The following is a 19,412-nucleotide window of genomic DNA, read 5'->3' as shown; positions in this document are numbered from 1 at the left end:
GACATATGCTATATGTTAACTTCTTCGGGCACTGTGACGCAACATAAACTACCGTAAGTCAGAAAGGTGGGACTGTGGAGGCAGGAAACCAAGTCGTTGAAAAACAATGGAGTCTGGGTAATTAGCTACCCCTCCTCAATGTGTGAGAGGACCCGAGTTTGTGATGGGGGTTTAGAAACAAACATGTTTATCATGGGTCCAAACATCACAATAAAAACACCGCAGCAGCCTACCAATACAAGGTAAGCCTTTCGACTTTGAACGGACTCTTAACATCCGCAGTTCAGACAAGGAACAAGATACCTATTTTCCTTGAAGCCCTGAATAAAATCGCTGTACTTTGTTCACACTTGGCAGTGAGTTCTCCCGCCAAAGTGAACAAGGAGTTTCACTTAATGGCACAACAACAACACGCGTCATCAGCATATGGTCTGTCACATACTACTCCCAGTCTCACATTTTCGGTACACGCTAAGGTTTATATTTTAAAATCCTTTAAAAAGTTAATTGTATAAGGGACGTGCATCAGCGACTATTTATGTGCGCTGCTTAGTCCAACTAACAGATCAATATGCGAAACGGCATCTAACTAAGTAGTGGTAACAGATATTTACATAATCTCGCGCCAAATTCTCGGAAGTGAACTAGTGCGACGAGACCACCGTTTTCGCGCGCTGAGCCTAAGCTCCGGTCACACTGGGGATTGACGGAGTTTGCAGCCTATCAGGTGCATAAACCGAACCGGCCTTATCCAATGGTGAAACAGAGAGCAGGCGGGGAAACAAACTATTGAAGATTCTTATTGATTCAGTCTTCAACTGCATTCAGAAGGGCAGTGCGTTGAAATTTGACCAAGAAGTTGTTTAGGGAATACGATTGACGGGATTTTAACATATTTTTTCCTGATTGCATTTGGACTATAAATAGGTAACGTAATGACTCAACTTGTTCAACTTACTAAACTACATAGCTAGCTTTAAAGCTACTTGTAGCTTGGTCAAACTTGTTAAAAAGAGTTCCTCAATGTGGCTATCTTGAACTGGTAAGATTCAAAAAGATTCGAGTCCTCGTCCACAACTGACTTAACCGTTCTTGAAAAATCGTGAAGCATTTAAATGTTTAGCAAGCGTTAACGTTATCCGCTGTGCAGTCACTGATGGTCACATCGCTAGCTAGCTACATTGGCTAAGTTAGCGCCCTTAACGTGGTGCGCTGTCACAGTTAACGTCGATTAATGAGGAAAGGATTATGAAGCTGCAGCATTTTCGTGGTAGCCATATGGCTAGCTTGCTGGCATGTTGAGACTGTGTAGCTGAATAGTGTGAACCTGTACATTTGATAAAAGTTTGATGGTAGTGTAATCTCTTCATGGTCACGGCCACGCTCGCCTTGCACCATCGGGCCAGCTGACCCGAGGAGACCTCGCCTACAACAGTGGCCCAGCTGTGCTCAAATCAACAGTGGATTTAAAGCACGTAAAATGCGAATAACGTTACTGCTGGTTACACTGTTTGTGCTGCCCTAGAATACACAAGTCACTTGTCCGAACTCGGCACCTATTGTGTTCTCACAGCGTGGTTTTCAAAACTGCCGTGAATGGAAGCCACATTGTTTAATAGCGCTCCCTCGCGCTCGGATGGGGTCTCTGTAGTGACTTTTAAAGGGGTGGGAGTGGCTTATGGAGTTTCCCGCACTGTATTGAAATCAGCATATTGTAGAAGCAGATCAATGCACATTGACCACTGCCTGGCTTGCTTAGATGTTTGGGATCAGAGGTGGATTAAATACATTTAAAAAAAAACTACAAATGTTAAATATTAACCACCAGCAGCTGTATATTTACCCATAATGCCCTCCCTTTCTCACAGGGCAGCTGCAATGTGGATTCAAGTGCGCACCATGGATGGGAAGGAGACCCATCGGATCGACTCCCTTTCCAAACTCACCAAGGTGGATGATTTGCGAGTGAAGATTCTGGAACTCTTCAAGGTTGAACCAGATAGACAGAGGCTGTTCTACAGGGGCAAACAGGTGAGACAAACTGCATGGGTCCATTTCAAAGTTGTCAAGATAACAGTATCTGCATCAGGCATGGGAAAAGGTCCAATTTTGGTTTACTATACCTGGGATTTTTGGAGGGAGAAGGACAAATCTCGTGTTGGTTTGTGCATACAGGTTAGGACTTTATTATACAGCTATTATGGGTGATTTGGTCCGCTCGGGATTCTCAGGAGCTTAAAGAATTCCAATGTGCCTGTACATGCTACAAATGGCAAATAAACTTGAAGTTTACCTTATTCTGGAAGGCCATACAATAAAGACTCACTGGATTAATTTATCCCGGTTGAAAGGATTGACGAGGGATTTTGAGTCTGTTTCCATGACTTACAAATGTTTGTTTTTTTGTGTGTCGTCATCATACTACTGTACTTTCTTTGTTACTTAAAAAAAATATAAATAATGTGGTGTCTTAATAACTTGGGGGTGCTCATCTCGGCTAGGACCCTCTTGAAAAAGAGATTCACAATCCCCTTTTGAACCCTTAGTGGCTAAACTACTGCTAAATGCATAAATGTAAATAAGTACACCACGCATACAAACTAAAATACAGTCTCAGCAGAAACTTCTGAACCTCTTTCAAAAACCGACCACAGAAGCTGAAAAGGAGATGCAAACCCACATGTATGACTTCTACATTTCGCCCTGAGTGTGTTCAGGTGTCTGACGTTCAACGTCAGCCAATCTCTAACGTGTGTCCTCCCCCCCCGTGCTCACAGATGGAGGACGGCCACACCATTTTCGACTACAACGTGGGCCTGAACGACATAGTGCAGCTGCTGGTCCGCCAGGCCCGACCCGCCGCCGGCCTCAAGAGCAAAGACAAAGAGGCCGAGCTCTCCGACTCGGACTCTGGCTGCGGCTCCGCGCAGAGCGAGTCCGACAAGAGCTCGACGCACGGCGAGGCGGAGGCTCCGGCGGCGGGCACCTCGGGCCAGACAGACGCCCCTGACCTCGTCGACCCCGGGTTCGGCTTCTACAAGGTGAGCCCCGGGGGTGGAGACTTTTCCGGAACGGTTACGAAATGCGTTTGCCTCGGAGTCATCATTCATCCTGTGTTGTTTTTATACTTGTACCACATTTCACTCGTGTTATACACACACACGCACAGTCGTTGGGGATTCTACAATAACGGTGACCAAAAGCAGCAATTTCCCAACCTTTCTCTCCTCGTCTCTGTAGATAAATGAGTTTGTTGACGCCAGAGATCTAAACATGGGCGCCTGGTTCGAGGCCCAGATTGTGAATGTCACAAAAACTCCAAAGACCCCCGAGGAGGGGGAGCAGACGCTAAACTCGCAGAGGAGGAAATCCGCTACCATGTCAAATACGAAGAGTAAGTAAAAAAACTAAATACAAAAAAATAAATATATATACACACACACACACACATAAACTTTTTCATATAATTTTCACTAAGTGAGTTTGTTCCTTGTGCTTGGCAAGGACATTTCAAAGTGGTCAGTGTGCAGCTCGGCTACTGCTTGGGGAAATTCTGTCTGTCTGGCCTGTGAGGGGAAACGTAGTTTGCTAAGCTTGATTTAAGATGTCCAAACCACTTCCAGCTTGCTCGAGCCTAAAATTCCCCACTTCCACCCCCACACGTCGTCTATCTCTACAGTGCAGTAGGTGGTGTTTTAAAAGGCAAAGAGGCACTGGTATTGTTTGTTATGCAAAGTCCCCTTGGTTACAATACTACTCCCTCGTTTTTGGGGCTTTGAGAATGATTAGCTAAACCCCATATTTTATTATTGCAGTTAAACAAAGTCAACAGAATAGGGTAGTATAAGCAGTGTTTTGGTTTCAGTTTGGCGAGGGGGGGGGGGGGGGGGGGGGATGGTTGCTCAAAGTCTGTTATTACTGCACGTAATCCTCATCCAAAGGCACACTTGCATTGGCTTGCTTGCAAGTGTGTAAGAAACTGAGGAACATTAAACTGAACTGTGAGTTTTGACGCCGTCGTCGCCTGACCCAGCGACGGCTTTTCTCAGCGTTCAGACAGCCCCTCGTGTCGCGTTCCCTGTCGGCGTATCGACGCTCTGCAAGATGGCCGTGTGTAGGAAGCACCTGTAGTTGTGGATAAGTTGCATACTGTGTGTGTGGTCTCCAGTTACCCCGAGAACCCGGTGGTGCAGCTGCTGGCCAAGGACGTGCGCCCGCGCGCCCGCACCGTGTACCAGTGGCACCAGCTGGAGCCGGGCATGGTGGTCATGGTGAACTACAACCCGGACGAGCCCAAAGAGCGAGGCTACTGGTACGACGCCACCATCCAGAGGAAGAAGGAGACGCGCACCGCCCACGAGATCCACGCCAAGATACTGCTCGGGTGAGCTCACCTCGCTCATGCCTCTTTGTTTTATTTTATTTTTTATGCACGGCTAGGGGTTTCTGTTAATACTATGCCCGTGAGAAACCCCTCTTGGCATAAAATATAGAAACATGACAAACGGCGTTTATGTCGTGTTGTTTTTGGTCTTGTGTTAAATATGCACTTGGTGTAGTCATTCGACACGCTCGATAAGGGACAGACTTGGTGATGTTGAGTGTCTAGTGATGTGTGGGTGGGTTGTGGACGTGTTTGCTGAGACTCCAGTGTTTTATTTCAGCGATGCGGGTGATTCCCTGAATGACTGTCGAATCATGTTCCTGACGGAGATCTACAAGATTGAAGAGCCCGGTGTTCTGGATGGTTCCGGAGCCGGGTCCGACAGCCCCATGAAAAGTAGGTTTTGGCCAAACAGTCATTTGGATGTTAATTTGCGAGGTATATCAAGACCGCAAATATGTTTTTGGGGTTGACACGCCTTCGAAAAAAATCCTTTTCATAATAATAAGATGGGGAATATCGATGTCAACGAACCCAAGAAGTTGTCTTTGTGAGCTAAATCGCGCCTCTTGGCACGCCGCAGGATCCAACGGTCCCGAGTGCAAGCACTGCAAGGACAACCCGGCCAAGAACTGCCGCTGGTGCAACTGCCACGTGTGCGGCGTGAAGCAGGACCCCGACAAGCAGCTGCTGTGCGACGAGTGCGACATGGCCTTCCACATCTACTGCCTCAACCCCCCCCTCAGCACCATCCCCGAGGACGAGGACTGGTCAGTGGCAGGGAGGGACAGATGGGGTAGCTTGTTTCGAGGAGGGGGGGTTGGGGGTGGCCGTTGGTGGAGATGAATCCTATTTTGATGACTTAGTCTGGGGCCTCCCACTGTCTGTCCAGTGTCCCTTGTTGAGTCAGTTGGTATGGTGTCGAGAGAGACCATTATGTTGTCCCAAAACGTTGGGTTTTGGTTTTGAATCGCATCAGTTGTGCGTCACAGATGCGCACGGACAAAACAAGCGTCGAAATGAGTCACCCCAAAAAAACGTGTCGTACACGAGTCGCGGGATGTCCCGCCCCGTTTTTTTTTGCCGCTCACCACGTCTATTTGGAATGTTCCAGGTACTGTCCTGAGTGCCGCACGGACTCCAGCGAGGTAGTGCTGGCCGGGGAGAAGCTGAAGGAGAGCAAGAAGAAGTCCAAGATGGCCTCCGCCAGCTCCTCCAGTCAGAGGGACTGGGGAAAGGTAACACACATTTTGCTAGACGTATTTCTTTGTGTCGTTTTCAGTTGATGAGGCACTGAGTTTCTCTGCTTTTTTTGAACCCCCCCACCACCACAGGGTATGGCGTGTGTGGGCCGCACCAAGCAGTGCACCATCGTCCCCTCGAACCACCACGGCCCCATCCCCGGAGTCCCCGTCGGAACCCTCTGGAAGTTCAGAGTGCAGGTGAACGGCACCTCGTCAACCAGCTGACAACCCCCCCCCCCCCCCATCGACATGTTTTAGCCTTGTTTTCAGAGGGTTTATTCCGTGTCCAAGTAACGGACCGCCCCAGATGTTTTGAGCTGAGATATTGAGTAGAAAGCCGGTCCTCCCTGACCTTGGTCCGTGTGTGCAGGTCAGCGAGTCCGGAGTCCACAGACCCCACGTCGCCGGGATCCACGGGAGGAGCAACGACGGGGCGTACTCCCTGGTGCTGGCGGGGGGATACGAGGACGACGTGGTGAGCCGGACACTTCTTTCAGTCTTCAGCCAAGCCACGCTGCAAGTCAACGGCCCCTTTTCTAAGTTTGGCCTGGTTGATCAAGACTCGGTTGAAAACGGCCAACCCCACCGTTCAGGTTTTGTGACGGGCATAAGGTGGACTGTGCCACTCGTGGCAATGCAGTAGTGGTTTTTAATCATTGGCGTCAGGTTGATGGGGAAGGAGCGCGGATTTCGGTGCTTTTGTTGCCATTTATATATGCCTCCACCAAGCTTATTTACCGGGCAAGCTGATTGAGACACTCGCTCTCCCTTGATTGGAGGATGACGCTAATGCTGGTTGTCTATTGGTTGCAGGACGATGGAAACGAGTTCACCTACACTGGCTCCGGGGGGCGGGACCTCTCGGGGAACAAGAGGACCGCCGAGCAGTCGTGCGATCAGAAGCTCACCAACATGAACAGGTATCTGCGCCCACCCTCTTCCCAAACGGCCACCCTGACTCCAACGGTAGCATCGCGCCGCGGTTTGACCTATCCAGCCCGCTTCGCTGTAGAACGAGATACTTTTGCGAATGTGAGGGACTTAACCCCACCGTGGTGCGCCCCCAGGGCCCTCGCTCTCAACTGCAACGCGGCGGTGAACGAGAAAGACGGCGCGGAGGCCCGGGACTGGAAGGCCGGCAAGCCCGTCAGGGTGGTGCGCAGCTCCAAGGGACGCAAGCACAGCAAGTTCAGTCCCGAAGACGGCAACAGATACGACGGCATCTACAAGGTAGGGAAACGGGGGGGACGCCCCTAGACTCACAGACCAGATGGCTGAGCGGTTAGGGAGTCTGACTAGGAATCAGAAGGTTGTTGGTTTGAGTCCCGGACGTGCCAAATGACGTTGTGTCCTTGGGCAAGGCACTTCACCCTACTTGCCTCAGGGGGGATGTCCCTGTACTTACTGTAAGTCGCTCTGGATAAGAGCATATGATAAATGACTAAATGTGAATGCACAGACCAATAGCTGGGTGGATTTTCTTTTTTTATAGCAATCTGTACTTTTCTAGCTTTTATATTGGTTCTCTGTTGTAGCCGTGTGGGCTGGGACTGGATAGCCTTTACTCACACTGCTTGATAAGATTCGAGAATGTACACGCGCCACAATCTCCACGTGGTCTGAGTAGATCCACGAGGTAACCCTAACCTCAGATGGCTGAGCGGTTAGGGAATCTGGCTATTAATCAGAAGGTTGCCGGTTCGATTCCATGCCGTGCAAAATGACGTTGACTTTGGGCAAGGCACTTCACCCTACTTGCTTCCGGGGGAATGTCCCTGTATTTGCTGTAAGTCGCTCTGGATAAGAGCCTCTGCTAAATGACAATGTAAATGTTAACCTTGTGTCGTGACAGGTGGTGAAGTACTGGCCGGAGAAGGGCAAGTCTGGCTTCCTGGTCTGGAGGTACATGCTGAAGCGTAACGACGACGAGCCGGCGCCGTGGACCCGCGACGGGAAGGAGCGCGTCAAGAAGCTGGGCCTCACCATGCAGGTAGAGACCGGGCCGCCCCCCCGAACGCCACGACATCACGACTTCCATCGTTCTTCCTAGTCGTTTTGAAACCTTTTTTACTTCAAGACCTATCCTGGGTGAAAACAATCCGTGTTGAAATTAAATCTCCTGCGGTTAACAAACAGAAACCCGTGACGGGCGGCATCCGTGGTTTTTGTTTTGTTTCTGATGGTTGGCTTGGGTTTCCTTCCAGTACCCGGAGGGTTACCTGGAGGCAGTGGCCGCCAAGGAGAAAGAGAAGGAGAAGGAGAACAAGCAGGAAGAAGAGCTGACCGAGACGCCCACTAAGGGAAAGAGGAAGAGGAAGTCTCAAAGCGCTGGTGAGTTAACAACCCTCCCTCTCTCTCTCTCTCTCTCTCTCTCCTCTGCCCCTATCACGGTCCGATCCAAGTGTTTCAACGTACGCGTACTGCTGTCGCGCTCCGCTTCAGGCGAGCGTAGAAAAACGCCAAGCTAGCTTGCGAGCCGAACGATGCAAGCACGCTAGAGTCAACCGGTCATCATGGTCACGCGTGCTGTTTTCTCTGTGTTGTGGTCCCAGCCGAAGAGAAGGCGTCTCCAGCAAAGGGCACCCCCAAGAAGATGAAGGTGGAGTCCTACAAACTGACCCGCGAGCAGAAGGCCCTCGTGAAGGACGACGAAGCTAACAAGAGGCTCTGGGGCGAAGCCATGGAGTCCCTGGCTCTCGGACCGGTAAGACGACCCTCCCTCTTCAACGCCCTCAACACCGCATGAGGATATCTTCCTGTGGATGTCCGACTCACTGCTGAAATGCACTTGTGGGATCTTCGAAGATCTCGCATACGAGTGCCTAATTGTCATCTTGCTTCTGCAGAGGTTTTTGAACAAAGTCGAGGAGGTCTTCTTGTGCATATGCTGCCAGGAAGTGGTCTACCAGCCAGTCACAACAGAGTGCCAACACAATGTCTGCAGGGTAAGTTGAGCACCCTTGAGCTAAAACTGTATGTGAACATAAGTTCATGGTTAACCATGAAATGCTCATTTCCTACAACTTCTCCATTTGGTAGGTCGCCCCCCCCCCCCTCCCCCTTTTTTTGATTTCACTGTACCTTCTGAAAATAAATGTAACCCTTGTGTTATCTTCGGGTCATTCTGACCCATCAGTCATTGTGACCCACCGTCGTTTGCAACAACTTTACCGCATACAAAAACATTTTCTTTTAACCGTTGGGCTCTCTCAGACCCCCCACATTGCGCAGGTTAAAAGAAAAAGATTTTTATTTGCTTTTGTATTGGGTAAAATTGGGTAAACAACGATGGCTCGTTATGAACCTTTGGGTCATGTGACCCGAAGGCAGCACAAGGGGCGTGGCCAGATATGCGCGGGCGGTTGACCCGTATCTTCTCACCCAGGAGTGCCTCCAACGGTCTTTTAAGGCGGAAGTGTACACCTGCCCGGCCTGCAGACACGACCTCGGCAAGAACTACTCCATGAACGTCAACAAACCCCTCCAAGCCATCCTCCAACAGCTGTTCCCAGGTTACAGCAGCGGCCGGTGATCACCCGTGACAGTCTGTTCCACCCGCCAGGGGAACAGCATGAACTTATGAGGGCAACTTAGCATGTCAGTACAGTACAAAAGAATCGCTTTCTTAATATATTTTACAAATATGAAAGAGAAAAAAGACAAATGTTCTGCCTTTTTGCCCATCTCTTCTCCCCCCCCCTCCCCCCCCCCCCCCCCCCCCACATCATAGGGCACGGTCCAACTTGAAAAGTCCTTGAACTGGTAATGTTATAGAAAACTGCCTTGATCAGATGTATTAGTAACCCGTAGCATTGTCCCGAGTGGATTTTGACCCGAATCGCCGAAACTCAATTCATGCCTACTTCCTTTTTGAGCAAATGCCTTCCAACCATAGAATGCATGGTCTTCTAAGAGCTGATGAAGCCCAACGTCAGTCGGAATCAGCCACATCCGTTTTTGAAAGAGGAAAAAGCTAGGGCACTCCCAAATGGAACATGTATTCAAGCTCACCAAATCCGTTGACGTCTCATTCGGTGGAACTGTTCCTGTATAAATGGCACAGTCCCATATCCTTAAAAAGAAAATGTCCGTTACCTGCCTTTTGTTATGTGTTCCCTGGTTGACTGGGAAACAAAGCCACCTTGTATTTTTAGGAAATCAAGGTGGAGGAGTATTACACATGGGAGCAAACTGTAGGAAGAATTGCGTGGATGAACTTGGTATTGACTCTAACCAAGAAGCATTTGAGTTTGAAGTTCTCTACAGTGCTTAGTTGCGATTTGTGTCTTCTTTGACAAGGGTTTCAGTGTGAATTTGAATTAACATTCCAATAACACTTTCACTCATATGCTGCCTTTTTGAAGTGATTTACTTTATCACATCACTTGTAATACTTAAGAGCGTTTCCTAACATAATTAAAACAATGTAAACATTTGACAGAAGAAAAGTCTCCTGCCCCTGAACTAATCTAGAAAATGGGTGATTTGATATTTTGTTCCATGTCTTGTAGAATTATTAATTATCCCTTTTAAATATAACATGTATTCACGTTTACTCTTTGTTGTATAAGCATAGGGATTCCATCTTATGAGTTTAAAACGAGTCCAAAGAAGCCAATCACTTAACCAGTAGGGAATTGTAGAGTTCCTGTTTTGGGTTTCCACAAAACTCTTGAGATAGGCGATTCTGTGGAAACCCTAAATATTTAGCTCTGTAGGTCTTGTCCCTTGGCAGTGGACAGGAAATATTTAAGAATCCAAATTTGTACTTTGTTGGGTAATTTCTTTTTTTTTTTTCTTTTTTTTTATACTTCCGTTTTAATCCTTTTATTGGTGTGTATCGGAGTTCGATTCCATCTCCTGTCGTCTCCTTGGCCTGCTCATTGTTGTGTTTTATGGTTATTTTGTGGTGGAATTACGAGCAAAAGATATCCAAGGAAGCTCTTAGCGGTGATTTAGTTAATGTGAGGCCAGAAGAAAAATGTCCAGGTTAGGGAGAAGCAGAGGAGCTGAACACCCTCCTTGCTAAATGAATGCCAGTGGCTGCAGATATTAGTAATACCTCAAATATTTACAAGATTTGCATAGACTGGAAATGTATATTTTCTGAAATTGTATATTTTTTAGTACATTTTAGCTGTTTGATATGTAGTTTTAGATGTATTACTACTTGCTTGCACATGTTTGGTGCAAAAATTTCCAATAAATCTTCAGCCTTTTATAAAATAAAAAGTGCAACATTTTAAGCTTGTTCTGTGTCCCTTTTAGTACTCAAACACCTTGTTCCTAAAAGCACCACTAAAATGCTGTTGCTTATGTCTGTGGAATAGAAGTGAAATGTGTTTCCCTTTTTTGCCACCTTTGTGGATGTGTAAAACTTACCATGTAGTAATTTGGGTTGTTTGGAGCAAGGCCGTTTTGTGTCTTATGATGTGCATATAATGCATACTTATGCAAAAGTAGTGCAGACTATATTCAAGGCTTATCTTACAGGCATACTGTGTAAAGTGCATTCGAGGTCTGAGCAATTAGGAAGTTGAGACCTGCCTGGCAGTCTCGTAGGAATAATGCTTCCTAAGCCAAAGAAAAAGGTACATTGCTTGATGTGAAATGCTATTAGTTAACGTGCAATAAACCCATGCTCACAAATGCATGCATAGAAATGTGAGATCAGGATCTTTGCTTTTTTATTGGCTGTTAAACTTAATTGTCAACGAGGTTAGTTAAACGTATCGAAACCATTTCTATGTACCCTAACCAGTATGTTAGGGTTCCTACGTGTGTTATGTGCGTTAACGTGATAGGCTAAGATATTAGTCCATTATTACCGAAACCAACAACATCTCGAGAACGCAAAAATGGGTGGTTACTACTACGTGGTCAAGCCAATCGCATACCCCAATGCCGTGTAGTAGGCGTGAGGCTGACGTCTGCTTTCAACCTAGCTTTCAAGCTAGCGTAGCTAGTGAAGATAATCGATAGATTGGATTTCATAAAACGAGACAAATAGAAAGGGGAACATTAAGAAAGAGACATAGTTTACTGCAGGAGGTAATGATGAATTCTTTCTTAATTCTGGATGCATCATTGCACCGACCTAACACGTGCTATTTCGGTGGGGATTTAAAGAGTTGTGATGGCTGTCGTCGGGGGTGTTTTGTTGACTTTTATGCATGGAATGGAGGAAGCTAGATAGCTAGGGGGGTGATTACTGATTGCCGTTCAACTGTGATGGTTTTATAAACTATACTCTTGCTATATCCTTGCTTTTAGTCGTTATGCCAGATAGTCGATGTGTTTTTGCATCACCATCTAACGCCGCTATATCGGTAAACTCACTGGCCTTGCATCATTTAGCTTGCAGGCTATTTTATCACAGTCAGTCAGCAGTAGAATTACACGGTTTTACTGTCACTTTCACATTGCAGCAGTGCCTGCCAGCTAGCTAGAAATGTTTGCGTGTAAAATTAAAGTTAAAATATTGAGCAGCATTTTAACGTGCACATTGTAGTATTCTTTGTTTGTGAACATTGTGTTACCTGCACGTAACTACCAGTTTGTTACACAGCTACATTTAGTCTTGAAGGTAGCTTAGCTTGCTAGCTCCTGTAGCGCCCCCATTTTTGTTTTTGAAAGACAGCTGTAGTAGTAAGATTGCTTATACTTGGCGAGGCCCTCCCACAGAACGTGTCTGAGATAAGCTAGTTTCCGTATAAGAATGCGTTCATTTATTTATTCATACACCGTTGACTTATAAATGTTGAAACTAATATAAATCAGTTTCTTTGAGAAAGGTTGTTGGGTAGGCCTTACGGACGAATTATTTGGCTACTCAGGAGTTGGAAATCCTGTATTTTGATGACAAAGGGAATTTCAACTAAATTAAATGTCGACTATGAATAATGATATGTTTACCATCGCGCATACAGTTTACAATTACGTTTCTATTTTAAGCAGCCATCCATCTTTATCACTGTTTCTGTTGATTTATATTGACTAACTTAGACAAACCAATGATAAGCTTGAGTCTTTGGCCAACTTGTCTGAGTGCTTAAGTTAGCAGTATGCAGCCAGTTGGTGATATACAAGTGGTTTGTGACACATTTAGGCTGAACTACATCAAATAATTGGCATGTGCAGAGTGCAAACAGAGTATAGTTTGACACATGCTCCGACTGTGTCTGGTGTCTGTTTGTTGATTACTTCCTCTCTTCTACACTCTCAAACCAGTATTACCTGTCATCATGTCGCTGGACACTCCAGTGACAACCGAAACAACCACGGACACGGCCACAGATACGCCCGAGTTGACAGCCATAACCACGGAAACACAGATGGAGATGTCTCAAACTCCAGCTGCTGGCCCCGAATCACCCAGGGCCCCTGCAGCACCTACCCTATCTCCAGAGGCACCCATCGCCCCAGACCCAGACCCTGCTCTCGGCCAACCCCCGGTTTTAGACCCAGCCCCGGAGGCGGCTCCAGAGCCAGAGCGGGCCCCAGCGGAGGCCCAGAACCCCAGTTGTAAAATCATGACTTTCAGGCCCACCATGGAGGAGTTCCAGGACTTTGCCAAGTATATCGCCTACATCGAGACTCAAGGAGCACATCGGGCCGGTTTGGCAAAGGTACACTCAGTTGTGAGATCGGGGGGGGGGGGGGGGGGGGGGGGGGGGGGGGGGGGTAGCTAGCTCCTGAGACTTCTCACCGAAAGAACGAAGGGGAACCTATGATTAAGACACGTTCGTAGGTACCTAGCGAAAAGTAGCCTCAACTTTCATAGACCTTTGGGTATGGCACTAATGCTAAAGGCTCGCTGATATAGCTGTCGGTCTTACTAGAACGGCATATGTATGCATCGTCGCTATAACGTGTGCTGACGTTGTGCGTATGTGAGAAAGACGTGTAAGGGACAGAGAGACGGAGGGAGTGCAGGGAAAGGAAATGCAGCTGAACGAATACGCTGCGTGTTTTAAACTATATAGTGTTAAAAAATAATAATAATTAGGAAACGCAATATGTGGCGGCCGGTGTCGATTCTGTGGCGCACCGCCACGCATTCGTCTACGTGTGGGAAACGCTGGATAAACCCAAACACACAGCTTGATTCAGTTTGCCCCGTCTCCAGCTCACTCGTTCTTCCTCTCCTTACCCCATCCCTCCTCCCTTCCCTCCTCTTTTTACAATTTGCCTGTTGATGTTGATGACCTCTCCCCTCTTTCCGTCCGCCCGTCTCACCCCCCTCCGTCCCCGCCCCCACCTCCACCCCGCAGGTGATTCCTCCTAAAGAGTGGAAGCCGCGGCGATCCTACGACACCATCGAGGACATGGTGATCCCTTCTCCGATCACCCAGGTGGTGACGGGCCAGTCGGGCCTCTTCACCCAGTACAACATCCAGAAGAAGTCCATGACGGTGGGGGAGTACCGCAAACTGGCCAACAGCAAAAAGTAAGACCATCTCCCGGTGGCCGGGAGATAGCCGGGAGAACGCGGAACATTGCCAGCAAAAGCGTCAAAAGTGTGAAATACAAATGGAGCTCGTCTGGAATATCAAATGAGTAGTCTGGCCTCGGGGCACGAATGTGTTGAATCATGATTCGAAGCTTGCGTAAGGATCTCGCAGCTTGGCCGTTGCATCTCTAAGAGTGGGATTTAAATAGGATCTCTTCCTCATACTCGCCAGTGGATTTAGTTTGGTTTAGTTAGTTACCTGGTTTTTTCACCTTGTTTTCGATTTCAATTCCTCTTACTACTTCATCAACATGTCCCCTTGTGTCTGCATGTTGTGCATAGGATTTGTATATGATTTGCCTGGACGAAGCTGGATTTGTTTATCTCAAATACAATACAACTCGTCCAACTCAATTGTGAAAATGATAGGTTAAGAGTTTCACAGCGCTGACACGAATGGGTGTCTTCAGTTGTAAATATGAAATGATCCTCTCCCAGGTACTGTACTCCCCGGCACAAGGACTTTGACGACCTGGAGAGAAAGTACTGGAAGAACCTGACTTTCGTGTCGCCCATCTACGGCGCTGACATCAGTGGGTCGCTCTACGACTCGGTAAGTCAACCAGTGACGGACATATTTGCATTAAATGTAACCTTGAGTTCAGCAGGAAAGGCTCTTTGAGACTTAACATTGTTTCTTCTCAAGAGCTTCCTGGCTGTTCAAGGCAGCACTACGTCCTCACAGTATCACCACAGAATACACATGGAAAACCACTGTCATCTAGTCAAATCAAAACCCAAAAAATCCATAAATGTATTTGTGTATTTAATTCTTTCTTCCCACCATCCCATCACTGATCTCTGAAATGAATAAAACACCTGTTTTCACCCACCCAGTTATATTACCATAATTTTCGGACTATAAGTCGCTCTGGAGTATAAGTCGCATCATTAAAAAAAACGCATCATAAAGAGGAAAAAAAACATATAAGTCGCATTTATTAGAAATGTGTTTCACAAAATCCAAGACGAGGAATAGACAATTAATCTGGAAAGGCAAGTTACTACACAATAGCACACAGAACAGGCTCCGGTATGTTAACGTCACACATTAACCGTTATTCAGCTACACAGTAGCATAAAGACCATACCTGGGAGGCTGAATAGGTCAGTATGAATTAAAGAATGCTGTGAAGCGGAACTGAAAACGACTTTTAAGTTCATAACACCACAGAAGAATGTGGTGTTAACTACCCATCCAAATTCGAATGAAAAAAACCCCACTGACAAGTAGTGTTAAATTAGGCTTTGAAATCGTGAGAAAATCAGCAGTCTTCTCTGCTTGAGATGGCGTTGGGGGGGGGGGGCGTGTCGCCTGAAGGAGCTGAAGCTCCGCCTCCTTGATTTGATTGAATTTGGCAACAACAGAAACGCTAGTTAAATCAATTGCATATATCAGAACAGACCTACCTGCAGTTCCTTGACTGTTGTATGTGTGAATTACTTTGTCTTTGCATTGTACCAGCTGAGACACAGAATGCAACCGTCTGTGATCTGACGTAGATGGGTCGCTGTGACGTAGATAGGTTGGATTTTGCCCCGCCTATACAAAACCTGAGCTGAAAATGGAAGAGAAACTGTTCAACGGTCTAACTCCACATCTCAGTTTGACAACGTTTTAGCGCTTCGCACATGCTTTCAGGAACTAATTTCACACGTATATAATGTACTGAGAAGCGAATCATGGAATTTGCTTTACAGCATCTTTAACATTGACATTTTTAAAATGTATATATATATATTTTTTTATATATAAGTCGCACATGACTATAAAGTCGCAGGACCAGCCGAACTATGAAAAAAAGTGCGACTTATAGTCCGGAAAATATGGTAGACATCCTTCTTTGGTAACCTGTCTGTATTGACACAGTAAGTTCTTAGGAACGTTGTTCATAGGCGCCTTTAGCTACTTTGATTGGATGATAAGATTGTTTTGAGGTGCAAGCTACATGTCGATAAAATGTAAATGCAAGGCACATGTGAAGTTCTGTATTGGTGTCCCAGCTCTCCCATGTCCTCCAGATCTGTTGTGGAACTGTGGCACCATCTGGTGGAAAAAGACTGTTGGTGCACGTCCCTGCACTGGGAATTATAGTTCTCATAGCCTCTAACTACAACTCCCACCCAAAATTGAGAAAAGAAACATTTTGTCGCATGTCAAACATCCAGGTTTCTGTCTCGAGTCAGGATGCCAGAAAAGTTTATCGACCAAACGAAACGCGCCGAGCCCCGACTAAATGCACGTTCCCCCCCCCCCCCCCAAGGAAATCACAGAGTGGAACATCGGCCACCTCAACACGCTGCTGGACATGGTGGAGCAGGAGTGTGGCATCGTGATCGAGGGCGTCAACACGCCCTACCTCTACTTTGGCATGTGGAAGACCACCTTCGCCTGGCACACGGAGGACATGGACCTGTACAGCATCAACTACCTGCACTTCGGACAACCCAAGTCCTGGTGAGTTCTCTCTCTCTCTCTCTCTCTCTCTCTCTCTCTCTCTCTCTCTCTCTCTCTCTCTCTCTCTCTCTCTCTGTCTGTCTGTCTGTCTCTCTGTCTGTCTCTCTGTCTGTCTGTCTGTCTGTCTCTCTCTCTCTCTCTCTCTCTCTCTCTCTCTCTCTCTCTCTCTCTCTGTCTCTCTGTCTCTCTGTCTGTCTCTCTGTCTGTCTGTCTCTCTCTCTCTGTCTCTCTCTCTCGCTCTCTCTCTCGCTCTCTGTGTGTTGTTTCGGTATTCCAGGAATGGAACTGCTTGGTTGTGTGTGTGTGTGTGTGTTTTGAAACAGATGGGCCACCGTAGGCCACTAAACACATCCAAGTGCCATACTGTCGCAGCACGACTAAACCACAGGCCGGCTGTGGCTGTTTGATGAAGGACGTCGTCGTGTGTGACGAACGCTGGGCGCGGTGTGTCGTGTGTGTGTGAGACAGAGAGAAACAGACCTTTTCCAAGCAGTTCCGAGTGTGTGACGTCGAAGTTGACCCCCCCCCCCTTTCCCCCCTCATCTCGCCGTCCTATCTCATCCCGTCACTAGGTTGCAGTAGCACACTTTGAATAGTCCTTCATCCGGTCTCCCTCCTTCTCGCTCTCTCCCTCCCTCCCGCCCTCATTTTCTCTGTTTCTCATTCGGTCATTTTCCCTCCCACTCTCATCCCCACTCCCCGACCATCTCTACCTAATACCCCTGTAACCCCTCCTCCTCCCTATCGAAACACTAACTCCCAGAGGCCTCGTCTGCCTCCAATTCTATTTCCTCATGTTTATGGGCCCCCTCAGCACCGAACGCACAGGATAGCCTCCATTTCCCCCCGACTCATCACCGGCACTTTAGAATGCCATTTGGGCGGGGGGGAGGGGGGGGGGGGAGGGTTGAGGGGGTGCTCCAATGGCGCAAACAGCAGGGGGGGCTTATCGCATCACCCCGCACGCTCGTAGTGGAGGATATCGACGGGCCACTAATGGACAGAAGGTGGGTCACCGTCACGGCGACCTCACAGGCGACCTTGGCAGGGTTCAGCCGGCGCCGCGGCGGCCATCTTGGAGCCCCGTCTGCAGCACGAGCGCGTCTTCCTTTCCCTCTCCTCCTCCTCTCTGTGGGTCTCTCTCTCGTTGACTAATGCTGGTCCCACTGGTATGATCTGGATCAATATCTCTCCCCTTATTCCCTCCACCCGTTTAACCCTTCGGTTACCGGCCTCGCTTTCATCTTGGAATTGGATTTGCAGGAGAGGGAGCGGTTCATGGCTTGCATACTAGGCGATGATTGGAGGTGTCTGCTTTAAGATTTGTTAAAGTGCTTTTCTGCTTTAGGGCCGTATGGCATGTTTTTAAAGGACTAGAATGGTAGCAGGGGTCTCATTATTGCACAGGTGGGAGTTCCTGTGTGCCCGGTCCTTTTGTCTCCCTGTCGCTCTCTCCTTTCCTCTCTTCTCTCTTTACGCTCTCTCTCTCTCTCGCTTTCTTCCCCCCCCCCCCCCCCAGAGCGGTCTCTAGGTTCTCGTTGTGAGAGGAGAAGGGCTGCCTCTTCGTTTTCTCCCTTTCACCTCTCCCCCCCCCCCTCTCTCCTGCGTTTGAAGCCGACTTCTCTGCAGGAGGCGGGCAAGGCCCGTCGGTAGCCTGGGGGCACGACGCCATCGATATCACCGTCACCTGTGTGTGTGTGTGTGCGTGTGCGCTGTGCCTCAGCCCTTTGCTCGTCACACCAGTTTTTTTTTTCCCGCCTTCCGATTTTGCCTCGTTGTGCTTCTCTTCCTCTCCTCCTCTCCTCCGCCCTCCCGTCAAGTCCTCCCTCTCTCCATCTGTTCGGTCCGGCCGTGCGAGCGGCCTCAGTGTGAGCGCGTGCGCGTGGCGCTTGCGAAGAGGGCCCCACGGCACTTCTCACTGCCCTGTCCTCCAGAAAGAGGACCGATCGCCGGAAACCGTCGTCACGGATGAGAAATGTGTGTCGTCTATTACAAATCATTATCCTCGGTGGAAAGAAAATGAGGGATTTTGTGTCATGTGTGTGATTGGAGGCAGGGCCGCCCATAGAAATGGCTGGGCCCCTGAAAAGGTCCAGTGAATGGGGCCCCCCTAATAGGTCTTGCGTCTTAACGCATGCGCGTGTGCTCTCTCTCTCCTACACAAGATATATGTCAACTTAGAGAGACTTTCTCAGTGATGGGAGCTACATTATAGCAAAACAAATACATCTTTATACATAAAACTTAAACATGACGTTTAATAAATATAACTGAGAGGCCTTAACAACTTGTGTGGTGCCAGAAACACACACACACACACAACTATTTGACACACTGAAATCTGCTACACTCAACACATTTTCTAGTATAAAATGCAACTTACCTGCCTTCATCTTTACCTTTTATACAGCAATCTTCCTTCTCTTTCTGAATGCAAAGTCTTTTATAATGCATTTGAAGTCAATTTGCTTAGCCATTTCACACTCAATGGCAAGTAATGTGACTGAGCCTCTCCTGGCTCATTGAGGAGCACAAGTCATTTTTATGATTTTGAGTTTACTGAAGGACCTTTCTCCTCCTGCCAAGGTACAGGTAAAGTGCAGAATGTCCTCAGATGAATGCCGAACAAGCGCTTTCTCAGTGTTAGCTTTGCTCTAACTAGCTTCCTCTTGGCTAGCATCGTGGCTACTGCTGCTCGTCTCTGCAGCCTGGCTGGGAGCTTCTTTCGGAGTTGACTGGAATAAAATATGTATTACTTTTATTGGGTGGTCGAATGCCCTTGCTAGCTCTCTCCTTTTTCCTCTTTTCTTTTCT

The 19,412-nt window shown here is 47.7% G+C and overlaps 2 protein-coding genes across 2 annotated transcripts in view; both read left to right on the top strand.

Annotated features, from left to right (window-relative positions):
• The first annotated feature begins 102 nt into the window (after positions 1–102).
• On the top strand, positions 103–9,330 carry uhrf1 (ubiquitin-like with PHD and ring finger domains 1). Its single transcript, XM_084676412.1, is given in 18 exon segments — positions 103–242; positions 1,869–2,031; positions 2,778–3,041; positions 3,241–3,334; positions 3,337–3,394; positions 4,169–4,384; positions 4,665–4,780; positions 4,968–5,154; positions 5,499–5,622; positions 5,719–5,826; positions 5,999–6,103; positions 6,442–6,548; positions 6,696–6,858; positions 7,481–7,618; positions 7,833–7,959; positions 8,181–8,332; positions 8,475–8,573; positions 9,014–9,330. Coding segments are annotated over 18 exon segments (2,472 nt in total). The 5' UTR covers positions 103–138; the 3' UTR covers positions 9,161–9,330.
• Positions 9,331–11,539: 2,209 nt separating this feature from the next.
• The window catches only part of kdm4b (lysine (K)-specific demethylase 4B), a 37,981-nt gene continuing 30,108 nt past the window's right edge, over positions 11,540–19,412 (top strand). Inside the window, exons 1-5 of the mRNA XM_084676052.1 lie at positions 11,540–11,679; positions 12,859–13,256; positions 13,902–14,077; positions 14,579–14,693; positions 16,405–16,598. Coding sequence (XP_084532178.1) covers positions 12,873–13,256; positions 13,902–14,077; positions 14,579–14,693; positions 16,405–16,598 — 869 coding nt within the window. The 5' untranslated portion in view covers positions 11,540–11,679; positions 12,859–12,872. The remainder of the gene's footprint in view (positions 11,680–12,858; positions 13,257–13,901; positions 14,078–14,578; positions 14,694–16,404; positions 16,599–19,412) is intronic.

The sequence above is a fragment of the Hypomesus nipponensis genome, chromosome 16, assembly GCF_054491055.1.
Source record: "Hypomesus nipponensis isolate SF chromosome 16, ASM5449105v1, whole genome shotgun sequence".
Classification (NCBI taxonomy): domain Eukaryota; kingdom Metazoa; phylum Chordata; class Actinopteri; order Osmeriformes; family Osmeridae; genus Hypomesus; species Hypomesus nipponensis.
The sequence above is the reverse complement of the archived record's forward strand: the minus strand, read 5'-3'. Positions and strand labels throughout refer to the sequence as shown.